The sequence below is a fragment of the Paramormyrops kingsleyae genome, chromosome 22 (genome assembly GCF_048594095.1).
Source record: "Paramormyrops kingsleyae isolate MSU_618 chromosome 22, PKINGS_0.4, whole genome shotgun sequence".
NCBI lineage: Eukaryota > Metazoa > Chordata > Actinopteri > Osteoglossiformes > Mormyridae > Paramormyrops > Paramormyrops kingsleyae.
In genome coordinates this window covers 14743271-14763572 of record NC_132818.1, presented here as the reverse complement: position 1 = coordinate 14763572, position 20302 = coordinate 14743271, and the positions used below count along the sequence as shown (strand labels likewise).

Sequence of the window (20302 nt, the reverse complement as noted above, 5' to 3'; positions counted from 1 at the left end):
AAGACCTAATGAGACCAACCGCATATGACAGCCACAGGGGCCCCTGGGGAAACGCAGGCCGCAGCAACGAGGGGTGGACAAGAGCCCGAGAACCTCCCAGACTTTACTCACCCGCATATCTCGTCCTCTTGGGGTACTAAGACCAGGAAGGTGCCGTCATCGAGTGACAATGCAGCACGGCAAACATTTTTGGCTACGAGCTGTGAAATTATGTACCACATCCTCGGGTAATGGAGTAAACCATTAAGCCACAACAAGACCAATAAAATCACACCTGAACTCTGCACCAGGCTGAAGGCATTACCTCCTCCAGAGAGCAAGTCAGGCTGCAAAGCATCACCCATAAAACGTTAAATAAAAACAAGCCCAATCAGCATTCCATGTGCTTACAGGCCACACGTTTTGAATTTATAACATCCCATGACATCAAAACTGTACCTCTGAGATTTACTTCCACTACAACAGCAGTTGCAGAGTCAAAACAATAATTTCTTTAGGTTTTTGTTTTCAAGTCAACAAATAATCAGTTTTGTGAAGGTAATGGTTACAAAATAAAAATCATTCATGAGAATAAGCTTTCAGTGCTGGATTATATCTTTTGTTTTTTTATTTGTCATTTAAAATGGATCTCATCCGTCCACCCAAAACACTTTTAACTTGCGCTAGACAAGGTTTTTCCGTCCCCTGCAAACTGCTCGTGCTGTCGTACACAAAATAAAAACCAAAAATTTTTTTTGGCAAAATCTGCTTTACTCGGATTCTCCATTGCTCTCTGCTCCCAAGCAGAGGCAGCCAAGCTGCCGACAGTCATTTTATTTCTTCACGACCTGGATGACGTCTTCGTGCTCCATGACATGGGTCACGCCCACCCTCTGAGGGCTGTACTTTGTGCTGGTTCCCTTAAAAGAAAATGACAGTAAAATTCTGAACTGTTAAAATATCCTGGGGAAATAATTCAGTGTTTACATTAAGTTGAGGTCCACTTACCCACACCAAGGCATACTTGAATTGACTCGTTAATGTTCTGTGAATTCGGTGACACTAGTGGGGGAAACATGGATAAAACAACTGAATTCTGGCTTTTCAAACATGCATAAGCACTACAGCAGCCACATTGTCCTGCTAGCTTCAGCTTCGTTAAAGACGTACCACATGTTCCACGGAGGCTCCCCTTCGCATGATAATTGCATCTGTGAAATCTGGCCGCTCTATAGGTTCATATTAGCAGAAAAAAAAAATACAATGGCTAATCATCATAAACGATTCCAAAATAGACACCGAGCCAAGACATGGGCCAACAACAGGTGTTCAAACTGAGCATTAAGCGTGAAAGTGAAATGAAGATCAAATGGTACCCCCTCTCTTCTTGGTGTATATGCAGATCAGGGCTAGGTACTCCCACAGCTGCTCAAGAAGGTAATCGAGGTTCAGCTTCATGCCACAGCTGGAAGACAACGCACTCGCCGTTAACAGTGATTAGAAACAGAGTCGGGGTTTATGCCCCACCTGCCTCTCATCCAGGTGGAAAATCACTTACCTGACGACCACGCTGTGGGGTCTTCGGGCTAAACGGTCAACCTCCTCCATGGAGATCTGGTCCACTTTGTTGTACACCTAAGAAACAGGTTTTTCTTTTGGAACAAACTGCCATTTGTAATTTCTTCAAAGGAAGGTATGGAGTAGTGATGGGCAGATGAAGTGTCAAACCACTTTCTGTATTTTTCTGACCGCACAAGATGCCATTGGTTTGCTTTGGGGCATGCACTGGACCCTTTTTTTGAATCTAGCACCATCTAGTGGTGTCAGAAATCACAGCAAATGGTTCATGAAGCTTCATTGGTTATGGAGTGCCCTTATAAAAATTTTCTAAACATGGTTTAAATCATTTTCAGTCAGAGCCATTTCAAAATAAAAAAACACATTATTATAAGCATTTAGAGCATTGCAGTCAGACACATTCCTACTTTACTTACATATAAACAGGGCATGTAGACTCTGTTTCCAACAATGACATCGATAAATTCGTCTGGTGTGCTGTCCTCCCTAAATAAAACCTCGGCATTGAAGATTTCTTAGGGAGGTTAAAGAAACTTTTTGGCTGTTTATGCACATATCACTTTGCCACAAAATTATAAAAAAAAAATTAAAAATTCCCAGGAGGTTTAACAGATTTTTAAAAGCAGTATGGCAAACATATGAAGGATACTATATTCATGCAGAATGAGCTGCACCAATTTCTCAGAGCAGTGTGTCAGAGGGACAGTTGAATTGTAGGACAGTCCTCCACCTTTCTTTTGCTGAAATGGAAAGGGTTTAGGAAAAGATGAGAGTCTGTGAATATGTAATGCAGAAAACTAAATAAGTACATAAACATCATTAGATACATTTCATAAACACACACCTTAAAGTAGATGTTTGGTTTCAATCGGTTAAGCCTGATCCCTACTGATTCCAGTTCTTTCTCCAGAAGTGCCCTTCAAAAAAACATGTTGAATGTCCACAATACAAACTTAAGAACAATTTAAAAAGCCAATCCAACTGACCAAATATACTTGTCCAGTATATTTATTGTACATACCACTCATCAAATCCCATGCAAAATCTGCACAATTTTCCCCCACCAATCAGATGGTTAACTATTTCTTTTGTCTTAATGTCCATGTCTTATAATAGTATTTGTATGCCATAATAATATATTTTATTGTATTAAATACTTTTCAAAACCACTTTGACCAATAAGAACAATGTTTCATCAATGAATCATACATCTGAAATTGACAATAAAAGATATTTTGACACTTGAATGTTTAGGTTTAGAAAAATAATACACAGAAACAAGCAGGCAAGCAAACAATAGGTCCAACCTCTGGACGTCCCCCTTTGTTGCATCCAGCATCATAATGACAACATCTGCTGTTCTGGCCACAGCTATGACCTGCCTTCCTCTGCCTTTTCCTGTGGGGGGAGGGGGATTAGTACAATTTAATTATTATATGGAAAAAAAGGTCATACAATCAAACAAAATCTCACACACAAGTTTAAAACAGCATCACTTTTGAAAATGAATTGTGGTATCATTAGCAAACCACTGACACCACACAGAATGTCATGGTGTCATCCACATACCTTGGGCTGCACCTTCAATGATACCAGGTAAATCTAGAAGCTGAATGTTTGCTCCTTTATACTACAAAAGGGAACAAACACTAAATTAGACTTAATTTAATATGCAGCAGAATTGTGGTTGCAAAGGGGTGGGAAATTTCCAGTATATTTCCAGAAACTTTCCATGGAAAGTTAAGCTGAGGAATTTTGGTAAATATTGAACTCCATGGAACTCCTGCGAGCTATCAGATACCACAAGGACAGCTAGCTGTATGAATAGTACAACATAGAATATGACTTATAAGCAGTGAGCTTTGAGGCAGATGCTTATTTTGGGGTGTTTATGCACACATAATTACTCACAAGTACTTGGTTACACAATGATATCACTATTAGTGCTAGCTTTAGCTTTGTTAAAGACATTCCATGGTGGCTCCATTTAGTATGATAGTCAAGATATTTTTTTTTGTCCTCCAACTACATTTAAGTTCCCTGTTATAGGCTAACTTGCAATTTTGCTAATTTCCAGTTTATTTCCATTAATTCCCATATATTCCTATGGAAAGTTTCCAACTCTGAAAATTCCCAGAATTCTGCAACCCTAAGCAGAATTGAAGTGGGAATGGAAAAGTGTTTCAAACATTATTTTTTGGATACCTGAATAACTCCAGGGATACACGTCAGCGTTGTGAATTCATAAGAGGCAGCCTCGCTCTCTGTTGAAGTCATCAGACTGAGAAATGTGGACTGAAAACATTTTGTATAAGAACCACTGTGGTACATAATCAACATTAGCAATGAGAAAACACTAAATATAAACTTCAAGATGTTAAAAGCAGGAAACACATGCATTTTATATTAAATGAGAGATTGAATTGAACAAACCTATAATGAAACACATAATTCCAGAAAACGACACTCACCTTACCCACAGATGGAAATCCTATAAGGGCTACCCTGGCATCACCAGATTTCATCACATCGAAGCCCTCCCCTTTGGCGCCAGCAGATTTCGACGGTTCCAGCAGTTGGGCCCTATATTTTGCAAGCTTTGCTTTCAGCAAACCCAGGTGATATTCAGTGGCTGAAAATAAAAACGCATTAAAAAGTAAGATTCGACACCAGTTTGTGCGGTCTTAAACGGCATCAAAGACACAGGGTAACTGAAAACTATTTGGCAGCCGTGCCACTTAATTCCTAGGTGAGAAACAAGAAACAACATGTCAACCTCTCAAAAATCAAGTAGCTAAGTTGTGCCATTCTGGGGAGAAAAACTATACTTACCTTTGTTTTTCTGGGTGCGCGAGATTTCTTTTTCAATCTCTGCTATTTTCTCGAGAATCCCCATTTTCACGAGAAAATGGCCTATTTATCTACCTGCTTTGAGAAATAACATAAAAATAAAAAAGAGAGGAAAAGTAGCTAACGCACTTCCAACTTAGCTACCATCTGCCAGACAATTAGTAACTAAAAAGGTCGATTATTTGCTTTATTAGTCAAATGGTCACGCACATAAACCTTTTAGACAAGCGGCTATTCGAATATATCGCTGTCAAGTATGCCCAAAACGTCTGCAGTTTGGGTTAAAGGAAATAATTACACTTTAATTTGCGATCCAACTCCACAGCATGCAGAAGGTGACGTCACCAAAGGAAGTAGCTCCTTGGTGCGAGACCTAAAAGTCCCGGAGATGAAACAAGACACAGTTACCGAAAGGTACCAGTCTTGGCAATATAGGTTATTAAAATATGATCGCCAAGTAATATGTATCACAGTAATGTGTAGTTAAACGCATGATTAACTCTAGAGAATGATGAATTGCGGTTATAAAGGGTTGTGTTAGATTGCTTAACTTGCATCGGAAAATTTAACCGCGTGTCACACTTTAACAACCCCAAAAGCACGAAACAAACATGGCTGCGGCCAGAAGTACCAGTGATTCTGTCCCTCATTCCGATGCTACTGGAGCCGAAAGTTTCCGTTTCGGGATTTCTGGAAGCACGCCGGCAGGCAAAGCGTCCGAAAAACAAGAAAATGCCGGCGATCAGAAAGTGAAGCCTTGCAGGGCATGTATGGATTTCAAATCTTGGATGAAAATGCAGAAGAAACAAACGTCCATGCAGCAGGTGACTATATAAGCTGTGGAGTTTGCATGGATAGTCAGTTTACTGACAGTGTGTTCATGTTTTCTAGTTATTTATCTTACGTTCATTAAAAAATCGTATACATTCCCCATTTAATCTGTTAACTTAATAAATACAAATATCTTGTGTATATAATCACAACTTCTTTAATTTTTGTCCTTGATAAGGGGGACCGTGACGTAGAAGATCGCGAAAGGACAGCCGAGTGTCCGCTGGATAGAGAGGAGCTTGGCAGGAATACGTGGTCTTTCCTTCACACTACGGCCGCTTATTACCCCGACAAACCCAGCGACAGCCAGCAGCAAGATATGAAGCAATTCATCAACCTTTTCTCCAAATTCTTTCCCTGCGACGAGTGTGCACAAGACTTAAGATCGAGGTTTAAAATAATTTTGTGACTGCATCCCTTAAACATTGAAAATGATCAGAATCTAACTTTATTGGTCAAGTATGTGACACATACAAGGGCGTAACTTTGGGTGGAACATTGGGGGGGTTGAGGTCTCCAGCCATTACGAGGGAAACATGGTTATTTGGAGGGTTGTATTAGCTGGTTTTGATTTATTGGGGGGGGCTACAACCCCCCCGTAATTTACACCCATGGACACATACAAGGAATCTGCTTCCGGCTGGAATAGCAACTCCTGTTGCAATATTCATATATAACTAAATATTTCAGTCGTTGGTCACAGTTAATGTTAACTTGCAGCCTGCGCTTATCGTGTTATTATATAACAATATTTGATCCACGCAGTTGCTTATTTCAGGGCTGCCAGCTTTTGTCAGCTGGCTGGACCGAGATTTTCAAATCGAGACAAGTCTGCACACACAAGCAGGCGCATTTATATGTATGTAACAGTTTTATTACCTTGTAAATAATCTTTAGGGTCTGCAAACTACCCCGACGCTTTTGATGTAGCTAATTTTAGGTTTATAATGGAATAATATAGATTTGCCGTAAGATTTCTTGCGTGAGCGTCTGAAAGCGTGAGTGTCACGCCAGATGCATGAGTTGGCAGCCCTGTTATTTGAAACCAAGTACTCTATGCAGTTGTATGCTTTGACTTATGAGCTACAGAAAAAAATCTGATGCTGTAATCTTCAAACCTCAAAACCCAGCCCCAAGATGAACCTTGCTGTAATGATACAAATATGTAATATGTACTCATGCGGAATACACAAAACGACCCTTGCTTGCAGTGGCAATCCTTAACTGATGCTTAGCCTACAGTTTACTATACTTACGCTGACCTTTCTTACTATCGACGAAGTTCAAACTTTCCTGACTGAAGTTATTTCCCCTGTTCCTTTAGACTGCAAACGAATGAACCAGATGTAAGTAGTCGGCACGATTTTTCTCAGTGGATGTGTCGTCTCCACAATGGCATCAATCTTCGACTTGGCAAGCCGGAGTTCGACTGTTCCAAAGTTGATGAACGATGGCGAGACGGCTGGAAAGATGGTTCGTGTGATTGATGTCTCGAAACAGCGGTCCTGCTGAACAGCCGACGGCCATGCAGTTTTCCATCTGAAGATCGGTTAGTGAGGAAGTACGGTATCAAATTTGCACAAACATCATCGTGTTGTCAATGTGAAAATCACATTGTTAAATATGTGTGTATATTGTATGTGATGAAATGGTATTGGCGTGTCAATGAAACCAACGAAATATATTTTGGTTGGAGAAAAATAAACGTCAAGTTTCAATTTCCGTATTGAAATTTCTTTTTTAATCTTAACGATTTGCCGTTTTTTAAGAAACACGTGGGTGCCTTTGTGAAAACCGCCAGCATATAAGATGGTATGTGTTTTAATCTATTATAATTTAGAAATTAAGAAATTCCATGGTCTCTACAATTGATTACACTTAAATCGTTTGTTGCACGCCTCGAGTTACACCTCAGGATTTGCACGAGACTGGAATGACAAATACACTGCTGTTCGGAAGTCGGAGAAATTTATTCGGTATTATATTGTCTGCATACACGTGTGCTGTGATTTGATGTTTCTGTGGAACTTCAGCTTTTAATTAGAAATGTCTCTCTCTTCTTTCTTTTTGTAGAGGGTAGCGTGAACATAGAGTGACTATAGCGTGAACCAGTCGGGTTTATCACCCAATAAACCACAGCCATCGATTGCACACTGTATTTGAAAAATAGGAATTAAGCCAGATTCCTAAAAAGCTTTGACAAGGACCCTCGTTTGCGGAAAGTAGGCCTAATTGTTTTTCGGATTTTTCAATATTTTTAAAGACATTTAAAAATAATCTCACCTTCGGCCACAGGTGCCCGTTTAGCAAAAAAAATAGGACAAGTACCCCGAAGCAAATTGTATATACATAGTAATTAAAGGAACACTTTTTAATCAGAGTATAGCATCAAGTCAATTAAACTTTTGGGATATGGACGTGGTCAGTTAAGTAGCAGAGGTTGTTAATCAGTTTCAGCTGCTTTGGTGTTAATGAAATTAACAACAGGTGCACTAGAGGGGCAACAATGAGACGACCCCCAAAACAGGAGTGGTTTAACAGGTGGAGGCCGCTGACATTTTTCCCTTCTCATCTTTTCTGACTGTTTTTTCACTAGTTTTGCATTTGGCTACAGTCAGTGTCACAACTGGTAGCATGAGGTGATACCTGCACCCTACAGAGGTTGCACAGCACAGTCCAACTCCTCCAGGATGGCGCATCAATACATGCCAATTGCCAGAAGGTTTGTTGTGTCTCCCAGCACAGTCTCAAGGGCATGGAGGTGATTCCAGGATACAGGCAGTTACTCTAGGAGAGCTGGACAGGGCCATAGAAGGTCCTTAACCCATCAGCAGGACCAGTATCTGCTCCTTTGTGCAAGAAGGAACAGAATGAGCACTGCCAGAGCCCTACAAAATGACCTCCAGCAGGCCAGTGGTGCAAATGTCTCTGACCAAACAATCAGAAACAGACTTCATGAGGGTGGCTTGACGGCCCGACGTCCTCTAGTGAACCCTGTACTCACTGCCTGGCACTGTGGAGCTCGATTGGCATTTGCCGTAGAATACTAGAATTGGCAGATCCGCCACTGGTACCCTGTGCTTTTCACAGATGAGAGCAGGTTCACACTGAGAACATGTGACAGATGTGAAAGGGTCTGAAAAAGTCGTGGAGAACGTTATGCTGCCTGTAACATTGTTCAGCATGACTGGTTTGGTGGTGGGTCAGTGATGGTCTGGGGAGGCATATCCATGGAGGGACACACAGACCTCTACAGGCTAGACAGCAGCACCTTGACTGCCATTGGGTATTGGGATGAAATCCATTGACCCATTGTCAGACCCTACACTGGTGCGGTGGGTCCTAGGTTCCTCCTGGTGCCTGACGATGCCCGGCTTCATGTGGCGAGAGTATGCAGGCAGTTCCTGGAGGATGAAGGAACTAATAGCATTGACTGGCCCCCACGCTCGCCTGACCTAAATCCAACAGAACACCTCTGGGGCATTATGTTTCAGTCCATCCGACGGCGCAAGTTTGCACCTTAGACTGTCCAGGAGCTCGGTGATGCCCTGGTCCAGAACTGGGAGTAGATTGCCCAGGACACCATCCGGCGTCTCATTAGGAGGATGCCCCGACATTGTCAGGCATGCATACAAGCACGTGGGGGCCATACAAACTACTGAGTACGATTTTAAGTTGCTGCAATGAAATTTCGGCAAAATGGACTAGCCCGCCTCATAATTTTTTCGCTTTGATTTTCGCGGTCTCTTTGAATTCAGCCCTTTATAGGTTTATCATTTTCATTTCCATCAAACAATGTGGCATCCTTTCATTCCTAACACATTACCTAGTCCATATCAGTATAGATAACCAGCATGATTTTTTCCCCATTGAGATCTGATGTGTTTTCAAAGTGTTCCTTTAATTATTTTGAGCAGTGTATAAGTGTATTAAGTCATACACTCATATCTGCAAAATACAATTGTAAAAGGCTTCTATCTCACTCGCTTTATCGAATAAGCATTATACCGCTTCCTAACGAATAACGGTTAAGCTCTGTATTGGCTTGGTTGGTTACGGTCGCACCATTGACCTCATTTTCTAACGTTACGCGTTTAAATGGTCGACTATGGGTTTCTGGTAATTGAACTGATCAAATGAAAGAAGAGTAATGTTCTGACTTTGCAAACGCGATTGGCGTTTCTTGTTTTCAAATTATGATTATTATGATTATTCAGCCTAAGGTCCGTGTTCACACGGCGCCCCGCTCCCGATCGCGCGCGCCGCTCCCATGCGGCGGGTGCGCGTACGACACATTTTAACATGATCTATGAAAAAGCAAAAGCCGAGCGCTGTGACAGCGAACTGGATGGACGGGAGGATAAAGATGGAAACAGCAGGGTCTTTCGGAGCTGGAAGGGCTGCTAGTGTTTTGAACAAAATCGCCTTTATTAAACAGCCTCAGACTATCCTTAGAATACTGTCGTGGGTAAGAGGGATTTGTTTCTCTTTTGCTGTATTTTCAAGATTAAAAAATAATAATCTGGAGTTAATCAGCAGTTTTAAGCTTACACGGGAAATATATTTCCCGTACGCAGACAGGGCTGTTTTAAATAATTATCTCATTCTTTTTAGATATTCTTTTTAAATGGACGCTTGCCATTGTAATTTGGTGTTTTACGAATATTTTACTAAAGCTGAATATTGGTCTTTCTGTATGTTAAACCAGTTTGGTTTAAGGGGGTGTTTGGAAATATTAGTCGTTGTTGATAATCAAATGTAATATTGTCGATAGGATGTTAATATTTACAAGTAGGGCGTTTTCCCAATAGAAAATAATGAAAAAAATAATATCTGAACAAGCTGTAAGGTTGACTGCTTCAGAAATTCAACAAATACGAACGGTCCCTACGCGGTTACTATTTATACTCCGCGCATTTTTCATTGGTTAATTTTTAAGCCTCCGTGTCTTTAAATTACGCTTAAAACAACGTTTTTTGGTGCGACGCACGCAAATGCGCGTCATTTTCGCAGCAATCGATGGCTGTGTTTTGATGGGAATCTTATCTGTTGTTCTCATTAATTTTAGGTTGCTTTTTTTGAGCAGATAGCGACTAATTTCAATCCACGTTACATTTTGTGCCGCCTACGGAATGGGTCCACTTGTACTGTTAGGATCAAAATAGCCTACAATGTTCTACAGATGTTCCAGCCCAAATATAAGTACCGTGGCATTCTCACTTCATTTAATTTTCTGCTTCTGCGAAATTGTCTGCATGATACTCTGCTCAGGATATTGCCAGTCGCATCTAATTCGCGATATATATGCAACCATGACATTTTTATATTAGATAATTTTCCCCAATAATATATGCCAGTATATAGATATAATACGACTATTATCAGATCAAAGCATCCAAAAAATGTTAACATGGTTTATTTTAACATATTCGACCGGTGCATAAAATAATACCATATATTAATTAGATTTATGAAGTTAAATTCGGACAGTGGGACTCAACCCGAAAAACCAGTCGCTACACACGTCACATGATTACTGTGGCCCCTAGTTTGGCTATAGGCTATTAAACCTTATACCACTCAGGAAAAAACTCCAACAGAACATGTAGTGGAATATTTTTTATTTAAATAAAAACGTATGCTATTTTTGGCATTACTAACAAGTCCTAGATAACAGTAGCTTAATAAAACTGGCAGAACTATATGGTGTTAGCTAGTGGAGGTTGAGTTTCGTTTTCATTTGCTGGGCACTTAGGCAATATCTTTGCTTTAATGTTTGCAGAATAAGGCAGATAGCCTTGCACTGAATCTGTCTGATACTAGGGAGAATGGAAGTTTGATGCCAGACTTTGAATGTGCCCACTTCCTGACCATAAAAAATTGGGCACCTTCAGTCAGAAACACAGTGACGAACCAAAAGTATTCCAGTCTTGCCCGTCTGTGAGTAATTATGGATTCATACTGCTTGTTTATCTCACTATTCTCACTATGAATATTTACTTACCTCTAGTTCCTGTTTGTGGAACTGAGATCATCTGTAACCTGCGTCATATTTCAGTATTCATTTTAAATTTCAAGGCCAGCAAAGGTTTTGTGTCTTTAATTCAGCCTCTAAAGTACTCCTGTTGACTAATCTCTGTCATAAGAGTCGTTTTACAGCCTTTCCTCATTTGGGCTAGAGTGTAAACCTAGTTTCAAAACACCGTCATCCATTTATGAAAGCATGTTAAAACAGTCTGCGATTGATGGATTAAAATTGATGATTGATTGGACGGGATCTGTAGTGATAATTCAAAAATGCAGCTTCACCTTGGGGGCTTGTTAAGACAGCTGTGCTCATCCCATTCTTTAATTCAGTCATCACTTGTCACTGTGTAACCCAGCCTCCCAATCTTACTATAGGATGAGTGTGATAAGCTCTGACTCCACCTCCAGAAGATGGAGAAAATGCAAGGGGCCTATCACATAAAAAAGCATGGTGAAACCTTTAGCCGGTTGATGGAGATCTGTCATTATCATCCACAGTTTTCCCAAGATGCATTTCTCCAGAATGCTAAACCATAGAATGTCTAAAACAGGGGTGACAAACCTAATCCATGCAGAGCTGGCATGGGTGTGGGTTTTTGGCATGACCTCTCAATCAGCCAATAATAAAGCAGTAATTTTCAACTCCAGTCCTGGGGACCCACTGTTATTGGCTGATGGTGAGGTCATCCCAAAAACCCACACCCACAGCGGCCCTCCATGGATCAGGTTCGCCACCCCTGGTCTGAGATTCGGGAGGTGGAAAATGTTTTGTAATTAATTCTGATTGGTGCAAGAGGTACCTTTGGTTATCAATGTCCAAACTCGATGAATTCCTTAATCACTCAGACAAGACCCTTTACACAGGTTGCACATAGCTAGCTCATAGAATTTCTAAAAGCCTGTTATGTAGCCTATGGTCTAAGATATGGGTGGGCAATCTTATCCGCAAAGGGTGGGTGTGTGCGCAGGTTTTCGCTGCTCTAATTAGGTCACTAATTAGAGGACTGATTGGCTGAAGAGTCCTCACACCTGGGTTTGAACATCTGACCTAAAGGTTATCCCAAGAACCTGCATAGACACTGGCCCTTTGCGGATAAGATTGCCCACCCCTGGTCTAAGATGTCTGGTTCTAGACCGTGGATGGGCTTTCATTCTTAACAGACATTGTTCCCCTTCAATAACGTGACAGGTGGCGATCTTTGGACATTTCCATTCTGTACCTCTTTCATTCGGGGCAGTGATCCAAACAGCCTTTTCCCTTGATGAACACCCAGGATCCACTCTTTGAATAACACTGGAAAAGTCCCACACAAACGCTGTTCTATGAAATCCAGTCCCTCGTCAATGGGAAGATTCACACATGTCTTTCTGTAGGATTCTCCCACTGCATAAAATATTAACAGTACATTAACATTGCATTAAAATTTGATATTAACAAGGAATTTTGCAGTACTTTTTAAAATCATTATGTAAAGTATACAACAATATTTTGCCTTGAAATTACATGCAGGGCGAGCCATGTGATTAGAAAAGCTTATATTGCTTACTGAGTTGTTTCTAAGATTTTACCGAGGCAAGGTTGCACTTGGTTGTGACATATAACATTAAGGAACTATATTTATGATGCGTATGGTGATCCAAAACGCTCCGCTCTAAGAATGTGAAAGCAGGAGTAGCTTTTTCTCTGAGAGCAAACAGCAAAACCACTGAATGAGTGTAGCAGCTCGGAGTAGCCCTACCCTCACACGACGCGTTTTACGGCTCGAGGAGCTTTGGTCTTTCGCTAATGCAGAATTGCCCTGAGAATTGCCCATGTGCTTTAGACTCTGTAGCAAATTGTTCACGCCCTGGTGTGAATTAAATTGCCCCCTCGCAAATTGCCTGCTTGGGAGCAAGTGACCTGAGTGGATTTATTTACTAAGTTTTAGCAAATGGTCACTTGAATGGACGGCGCCTTTGTGATGCTGATTTTAGGGATAATTTGGATTCATGTCTTGTTGATTGAACCAATGGCACGCTTAAATCTCATGTTTCAAAATCAGATGTGTGTTTTATGTGGTCATAAAAATGTGCCTGCTAAAATTAGTGGGAAATGGTAATTAGTTCAATTAATAGTCAATTAGTTCATTAAATTGCAACGTCGTGAGCTTGATTTGATGATTTCCTCAACAAATACAAAGTTAGTCTTGTTTAAAATTTAGTCTAATTTAGTGTTGCTCAGGACTATAACAGGAAATAAATTCCTTATATGTGCAGTTTATATAATGTGATTTTGGTGGTACCGTTTATTTAATCAACAGTTTAAATGGATTTATTTAGTGGATTTATTTATTATTTTATGAGCCACTCCTTGGAGCAGAGGTATGACCCCCAGCTATGGTACAAGAGGTCTTGGGTTTAAATCTCAGGCAGTCCGGTTCCCAATACAATATAACAATTAATTGTGGGCAGTGGTGGCTTCATGGTTATGGAATCACACTTGTAATTGAAAGATTGCAGCGTCAAATCCCCAACCAGCAAGGTACTGCTCCCCAGGCACTGAATTGGCTGCCCCCTGCTATGTCACATCACATATGGGTTGTGTGCTGCACTGTGGTGTGTCAACAATGATCACTAAATTCTAATTATATTGAGTTGAGTTGCTTGAAGAACTGTCATGTGTCGATTTGTGATCCCACTCTCCTGTGTCCGCCCACACAGATCTTCTCCATGGCGGTCTTTTGCTCCATTGTGAACGAAGGCTACGTGAACAATGGGAGCGAGCGGCTGCGGTGCGTCTTCAATAGGAACAACGACGCCTGCAACTACGGCATCGTGGTCGGCGTCGGCGCCTTCCTGGCCAGCATCGGCTTTTTTGCTCTGGACATCTATTTCCCACAGATCAGCAGCGTGAGCGACAGGAAGAAGGCGGTGCTGTTGGACATTGCCTTCTCAGGTCGGTGCCCCGTCTAAAGAGCTGAAGCCTAGGCTTCTGTCCCAGCCGCTTGTATAGGCCGCGGAGTTTGAACACTGTATTTTCAGATCAACTTTATATTCCTTTGTTGATTCTTTGAAACAAGACCCTTCATGAACCTGCCTCTTAGGCTGAGTAATCCGGCTCCTCAGTCTCTATGACAATGTTTCCTAACCGGGTCCTCAGGGACCCACGGACGGTCCACATTTTTACTCCCTCCCAGCTCCTGGTAGGGAGCAAAAATGCAGACTGTCTAGCAGGGAGCTTGGAGAGAGCAAAAATGTGGATCGTCGGCAGTCCCCCAGGACTGGGTACAGAACCAGATCAAGGTTTACTGGTTGGTTGAAACAAAACCTTGGTCTGGATTTGTACTTTCTGGACCTGAACTTTCCACCTCTGGTTAGGATGCTGCACCTGTGGTTGGAAGGTCAACAGTTCAAGTCCTGTGGTCAGCAGAGTGATTTTACCGTTGGGCTCTTGAGCACGGCCCTTAACCGTCAGTTGATCCAGGGATGGTCTGACCCTACTTTCTCAAAAATGTATGTTGGCTAATTTAAATCTAGATCAGACTTTTCTCTATGTATATGTTGGCGGTTGTGCTAACAGTTGTGGTAAAGTTTCCTTTGACTCTATGAAAGTAATGGGTGCTCCGAGCGTAACTCATGGTGAGTCTGTGTGGTATTTTGTCACCAAACACACTGGAAGTTTATGAGTTTCATTCCACCCCAAAATTTTCCACTACAGCAGATGAAATAGATACATTTCCATGAACGAAAAGAACATGTGGTCTTTCCTATGTAGAGGAGCTTCATACAAATTCCCAGAAAACTCTGTGATGTATCTTTCCTCACAGTCTTGACAGACATGTTTATTATGCTTCAAACCTAAATGCCCATCGTGGTCTATGCTGTTTCTACTGGGAACATCTACATTTGAGGATTTTTTTAAGCTACCCACAACAAGGGAAGGGCCTTAAAGATGGATAGAGGGATCATTAGAACTTAGTTAATAAGGATCAAGAGGATACGTTAGAATGAGATCATGGATATATCGGATACAAGCCGCAAAAATGAGTTTCCTCCGTAGGGCGTCTCAGCTCAGCCTTAGAGATGAGGTGAGGAGCTCGAATTACAGCCACTGCTCCTCCGCATCGAAAGGAGCCGGTTGAGATGATTTGGGCATTTATCTAGGATTCCTTCTGGACCCCTCCCTGGGGATGTCCATCGGGCATGTCCAACTGGGAGGAGGCCCTGGGGCAGACCCAGGGCACGCTGGAGTGATTAAATCTCTCGGCTGGTCTTGGAACACCTTGGGATTCCCCCGGAGGAGCTGGAGGAGGTGGCTGGTGACATGGAGGTCTGGGAATCCCTGCTTAGACTGCTGCCACCACAACCCAGACCCAGATAAGCGGTGGAGAATAGATGTATGGAGGATGTGTTAGAGTAAAAGTTTAGTGAGGCAGGCGTAGAGGGGACACTTGTTCCTCAGGGCTGGCACGGACTCCACATGTTGAGACTAAGTGGGCTTCAACGCTGCTGCAGGTCTCTGGACGTTCCTGTGGTTTGTCGGCTTCTGCTTCCTGGCCAATCAGTGGCAGCGGACTTCGCAGAAAGAATTGCTGCTGGGCCAGGGCAAGGTCGCTGCCCGGGCCGCAGTGGCCTTCTCCTTCTTCTCCATCATCACCTGGGTGAGTTTTATGGGTGGTGGAGCTTAAAATGCACCACAGCCACAGTCACAACAACACAGCCCCAGACGCTAATGGGAAATAATCTATGACAGATAGGAAACAAGGTAATAAACACGATGTGCACTCAGTGCTTAGACACTGAAATGCATTTGCATTTAGTTTCTGACGGATACGTTTCTACAAAGTGACCTAGAAGTGAGGCAGGTAATACATTACAAGCATACAGCTGTCAACTTAGATACAAGTCCTGCTATGCTGAGCCCCTAATGAGTGATCAGTGCCGAGTGTGTCCCAATTCCAGGCAAAACACTCCAGCTTAGGGCAGTATGATGAATGATGAGAATCTTCATAAAAATGAGACCATACACAAGGGTGCATAGGACAGACAACAAGTCATGATGCCCCCTAGGTCCTCCTTTGGAGAGTATCAACTCTCGGGGCAACAACGGGATTTTACTGAGTCTGGTAGAGAATACTGATTCACCCAGCTACGTGGTAGGAAAGTTAGACTTGCTAGACGTAAAAGCCACCGCTGCACTTGGGGATACATTCGGGTAGGGATGCTTGGCACATGTCTCTACCAATATCGTGGGAATACCGTGTATGTTTAGGGGGCGGGGGGTTCGGGGCTGAACTGGTCCCTACCGATGTCCCTACTGGTCCCAAACAAACCTACGCCCTGGCCCCCGCATGCCGTTTGTATCCATGCGTCCCCTTGTTGACGATAATGGCCCTTTCTCTATTTCAGGGCCACCTCTGTCTCTTAACCATGGAAAGATTTAGAGGCATGTGCTCCACAGAGGACACACGTAGGCTGTTGACCCCTACTGTGGTGTAGGCGCCTGACCAGACAGCTAAACACTGCCGTTAACCAATCTCCAGCTTGCTAACCTACCAGAGTCTGACAATCCCTCTCAAACTAACAGTCTCCTTAGTCCTTACAGCGAGAGCAGATGCTCACTGACGTCACATAAAACCAGAAATAGGATGCTGTAATAAAATGGACATTGCTTTTGGATTCATGCGGAGTCACGAGTCTCCACCCCCCACCCCATAGCCCCCCCCCCCCCCCCCACCAACACTGCCTGGAGCTGATAAATAATGAAACAGCCTTCCGGCAGGCAATTAGAGCCACACCCATCTAGTCAGGGAGAAGAACAGACATCGCCGTCTCATTACATAATGTAGCCTCTTGTTCAAATGGCCAATCATTGCTTTCAGGCCATCTCCCCTAATGACAGAACCTGCTTCTGAAAGCAAACACCCATACGTCCTTGTACGGTCCGGTTAACTTCTTCTTGATGTCCCTCGGCGTACTGGGAGCTCACTGGCCGGTGTGTGCGGTTCCATGCAAGCAGGTGTGTTGGTTGATAGGGGGCGAGCTTTAACACTAACCCCTAGGGGTCTCTAGTTCAGTTGAGGCCTGGGGGGATCATTCAGCAGGTTATAAGTCAAGGAGACGGACTATTAGACTATTTGCATGGAAGCCACGCCCACATCCCCCCCCCGTAACCCCTCACTAACAGCATTAATCCCGTCTAAGGCCGGGCTGACTGCCAGGGCGGTGCAACGCTACCTGATGGGCACAGACATGAGCCTCTTCACCACGGAGCACATGGAGGAGAAGCCCGTCAGCCAGCCATACCCGACGCCCGAGGCCACGGTGGAAACCACAGACATCTACAACACTGCCCCGTTCTCATCTAACCCGGACGCTGCCCCAAAGGACTTCCAGGTGCCCACTTACTAGGAGTGACCCCCCCCCCCCCCCCCGAGGCTGCCATTCTCACCTGCAAACATCTACAGTCAGGATGAGCTAAAGTACACAATTTTTTTTTGTATTTTAGTCACAATGAAGGTCATTAGAATATGTCGTCTTTGTTTTTGAAGCCCCGCCAATCCCTTAGTGCAACCATCCAATGAAATCTGTTTGTTCTCCAAGCCCCTCAGCATCCCCCGCTGCTGCGCGTACCTTTACTCCTAATGTGCATGCATTCAGCTCCCAACCCTTTGATTTACTGATTTACTAGGGACAATAGAAAGTGTGCAGATTTACGATACTGTGCATCCGTAGCACCGGTGCTGCAAACACAGCCGACTCCCAGAAGACCAACAAACAGTTCAGAGACCATTCCAACCTGGATGCCCCCCTTATATAACACTAAGCACCGCCCACATGGCTGAGGTAAACCAATAGAATGCAAGATGGGTAAAACTGTCCATTTTGCTACATGTTCAGGGGGCCGCATGACGACCGTCTTGTCCGCACAGATAGTCATGTGAACCTAAAGTGACAACTAGAGCCACGTAAAAAACAAGCAAGGTTGTGCCCGTACAACTAAAGCAGATGCACGTAACACCTGCCATAACCAGCCAACATGACAAAGAGAGCAGGCGTTTATTCATACGGCTTCCAACATGCCCCATTTGCCGGTCCTTTACCAGAGAAAAACTGCCTCTTTTAGCCACCATTCAGGCGTTCATGAAGCTGTTTACGTCAGGAGACTGTTTAATGAGACTCCAGAGACGAAAGGTAGCATCAGTCATCGCGTCCTGGAAACGTTTAGCGTATGGTGTTTTCTGTCATATTCAATAGATCTCATAAATTTAACACAATAATGTAATGACAAGCGATTAAAGCAGTTATTCTACATATATCTTTGGAACGATATGAAACCAGTTTTGTGCATTAAAGGTAAATACTTGGGAAGTGTCAATCCATATGATTTGTGATTAAGTGCAATATTTATAGGATCTGTAATGCATTCTATCAAAAAAAAAAGCTAAAAATATAGATGTATTTATGCAAAGTTGTCAAGCTCTGTGATGTTTCAGAGTCGTAGAAGTGCAAGTTTATTATGTACACAGCGTTCCAGAAGATGGATTCCATCCAGGTGTCCAGGATGGAGACACTGACAGGTCTCGAGCGGGAGAGAAAAGAGGGAAAACGAGCCTGATTTTCACGATACTGCTCTTCCTGTCATCCCACACATAAGCTCACACTGGACACTGGCTACCCGGCTGTCTGTCCAACCAGCTTGTCTTCTTTGGAATCCCAGGGGTCTGGAGCCTATATTCTGGAAATAATGGGCACAAAGCAGGGAATAACCCAGGACAGGGTGCCAGCCTGTCTCAGGGCACACACCATTCACACATGCGCTCACACCTACAGACAAATTGGTAACTCCAGTTCACCTAACACAGTGGTGTACTGGTTAGTCCTGTTGTCTCCCAAGTCTCTGTGCCTGTGCTGGTTCCATGTGTATGGAGTTTGGATGTTCTCTCTGTGTCATTGTGGGATTTCCTCTGGTTCCCCCCCCCCCCCTCAAATTGTCCATAGGTGTGCGTGTTTGAGTGAATGGCGTGTGTGAGTGTGGCCTGCAGTGGGTTGGTGCCCCATCCTGGGTTGTTCCCTGCCTTGTGCCCATCCGGACCCCCGGCAACCCTGAATGGTACAACCGGTTACAGAAAATAGATTGATGTTTTGTGCCTGTGGGGGGGGGGGGAAGCTAAGTACCGAGGGGAAACCCCACGACGACACAGGGAGAGCATATACACTCCATCACAGCCCCCACTAGGCTGCTGATACTTAAAAATCAATTTACTCATTTACTTGACCATATTTGTAATTCAGAAATGCCAAAAAGTGTGAAACGATGTCGGTGCCGTTAGCCTTGCAGTGTAAGTGGATGGCGGTCATACACAGAGCGGCGTCGGAACACCCACTGACCCCAGCAAATCAGGACAAATGGTTCGGTTTTCTGTTTATTTGCCCGCCACCCCCTCGTTTAAGGAAGGGAGTGCAGCAGAAATTACAGGAAAACATCAGCTTGAAAGCGAAGTCCCTCCCAGTTCTGAAGAAGGCAGCGGCAGCAGGGAATATTTTCGTTTTCTTCTGAGAGATGGTGCAGGAAGCCTGACGTCATAGTTAAATGTTCGAATTAGCCATTGTAGCAAATTTTGTACTCCATTAAAATACTGCCTTATGCTTCTGGTAATGTTATCAGTCAAATCATTCCTCCTCTGTAGCATTGGGTTAAAATCAAAGGTGACTCTCTAACGGCTGACTGAGCATCCTGAGGGCCAACTGAACACTTTTATGAGAGTTATAGAGTGAGTCAACCTGGCTTTCAAAATCAGACACACATCCTTCTGTCTCATGGCCATGCAGGACAGAAATATACAGCTATGATGAAAACTTTTGGCCTTTAGATGAAGAATTGAGGGTCTCTGGCCCACAGGCAGGGTCTAACATGTTTTGTGCTGCAGACTAGTTTCCTCAGAGATTCTTAGAAGTTCCGGATCTCAACACAAAAGAATGGAGGTCAATCATATCTGTTTTAATTAGCATTTTCAGAACAGAATCTGGTCAATTAATTTGCTTGAAAGAGCCTGCA

At 43.2% G+C, this 20302-nt stretch overlaps 3 protein-coding genes across 5 annotated transcripts; 2 read left to right on the top strand and 1 right to left on the bottom strand.

Moving 5' to 3' along the window:
* Positions 1–585: 585 nt before the first annotated feature.
* On the bottom strand, positions 586–4795 carry drg2 (developmentally regulated GTP binding protein 2). 2 transcript variants are annotated; one of them, XM_023822059.2, is made up of 14 exons: positions 4706–4795; positions 4390–4485; positions 4029–4189; positions 3763–3852; positions 3127–3187; positions 2865–2955; positions 2402–2474; positions 2207–2297; positions 1974–2071; positions 1538–1614; positions 1356–1444; positions 1150–1208; positions 988–1041; positions 586–899 (listed from the first exon to the last, which is right to left on the bottom strand). In XM_023822059.2, the coding sequence occupies exons 2-14, from the start codon at positions 4451–4453 to the stop codon at positions 813–815; spliced, it is 1095 nt and encodes a 364-aa protein (XP_023677827.1). In that variant the 5' UTR covers positions 4454–4485; positions 4706–4795; the 3' UTR covers positions 586–812. The 2 variants fall into 2 exon arrangements, with proteins under 2 accessions (XP_023677827.1, XP_023677828.1); XM_023822060.2 differs by having other exon boundaries at positions 4390–4482; positions 4706–4784.
* A 19-nt stretch (positions 4796–4814) lies between these two features.
* gfer (growth factor, augmenter of liver regeneration (ERV1 homolog, S. cerevisiae)) lies at positions 4815–6956 on the top strand. Its single transcript, XM_072704720.1, has 3 exons — positions 4815–5231; positions 5417–5628; positions 6563–6956. The coding sequence occupies exons 1-3, from the start codon at positions 5019–5021 to the stop codon at positions 6723–6725; spliced, it is 588 nt and encodes a 195-aa protein (XP_072560821.1). The 5' UTR covers positions 4815–5018; the 3' UTR covers positions 6726–6956.
* Positions 6957–9495: 2539 nt separating this feature from the next.
* syngr3a (synaptogyrin 3a) lies at positions 9496–19897 on the top strand. 2 transcript variants are annotated; one of them, XM_023821667.2, is made up of 4 exons: positions 9496–9706; positions 13966–14200; positions 15760–15905; positions 17449–19897. In XM_023821667.2, exons 1-4 carry the CDS (start codon positions 9548–9550, stop codon positions 17653–17655), a joined length of 747 nt encoding a protein of 248 aa, XP_023677435.1. In that variant the 5' UTR covers positions 9496–9547; the 3' UTR covers positions 17656–19897. The 2 variants fall into 2 exon arrangements, with proteins under 2 accessions (XP_023677435.1, XP_023677436.1); XM_023821668.2 differs by lacking the exon at positions 17449–19897 and adding an exon at positions 16654–16966 and having other exon boundaries at positions 9499–9706.
* Positions 19898–20302: the final 405 nt, after the last annotated feature.

What these genes read in the sequence shown, in the direction of transcription:
- drg2 (XM_023822059.2), bottom strand. Translation starts at nt 4,453, where the DNA reads ATGGGGATTCTCGAGAAAATAGCAGAGATTGAAAAAGAAATCTCGCGC. An exon ending in ACAAAGGGGGACGTCCAGAG is followed by an intron (nt 2,475 to 2,864) that starts GTTGGACCTATT and finishes GTTTTTTTGAAG; the next exon opens with GGCACTTCTGGAGAAAGAAC. An exon ending in GCTCATTCTGCATGAATATA is followed by an intron (nt 2,072 to 2,206) that starts GTATCCTTCATA and finishes AACCTCCCTAAG; the next exon opens with AAATCTTCAATGCCGAGGTT.
- gfer (XM_072704720.1), top strand. Translation starts at nt 5,019, where the DNA reads ATGGCTGCGGCCAGAAGTACCAGTGATTCTGTCCCTCATTCCGATGCT. An exon ending in AACAAACGTCCATGCAGCAG is followed by an intron (nt 5,232 to 5,416) that starts GTGACTATATAA and finishes GTCCTTGATAAG; the next exon opens with GGGGACCGTGACGTAGAAGA. An exon ending in GCACAAGACTTAAGATCGAG is followed by an intron (nt 5,629 to 6,562) that starts GTTTAAAATAAT and finishes CTGTTCCTTTAG; the next exon opens with ACTGCAAACGAATGAACCAG.
- syngr3a (XM_023821667.2), top strand. Translation starts at nt 9,548, where the DNA reads ATGAAAAAGCAAAAGCCGAGCGCTGTGACAGCGAACTGGATGGACGGG. An exon ending in TCCTTAGAATACTGTCGTGG is followed by an intron (nt 9,707 to 13,965) that starts GTAAGAGGGATT and finishes CCGCCCACACAG; the next exon opens with ATCTTCTCCATGGCGGTCTT. An exon ending in TCTTCTCCATCATCACCTGG is followed by an intron (nt 15,906 to 17,448) that starts GTGAGTTTTATG and finishes ATCCCGTCTAAG; the next exon opens with GCCGGGCTGACTGCCAGGGC.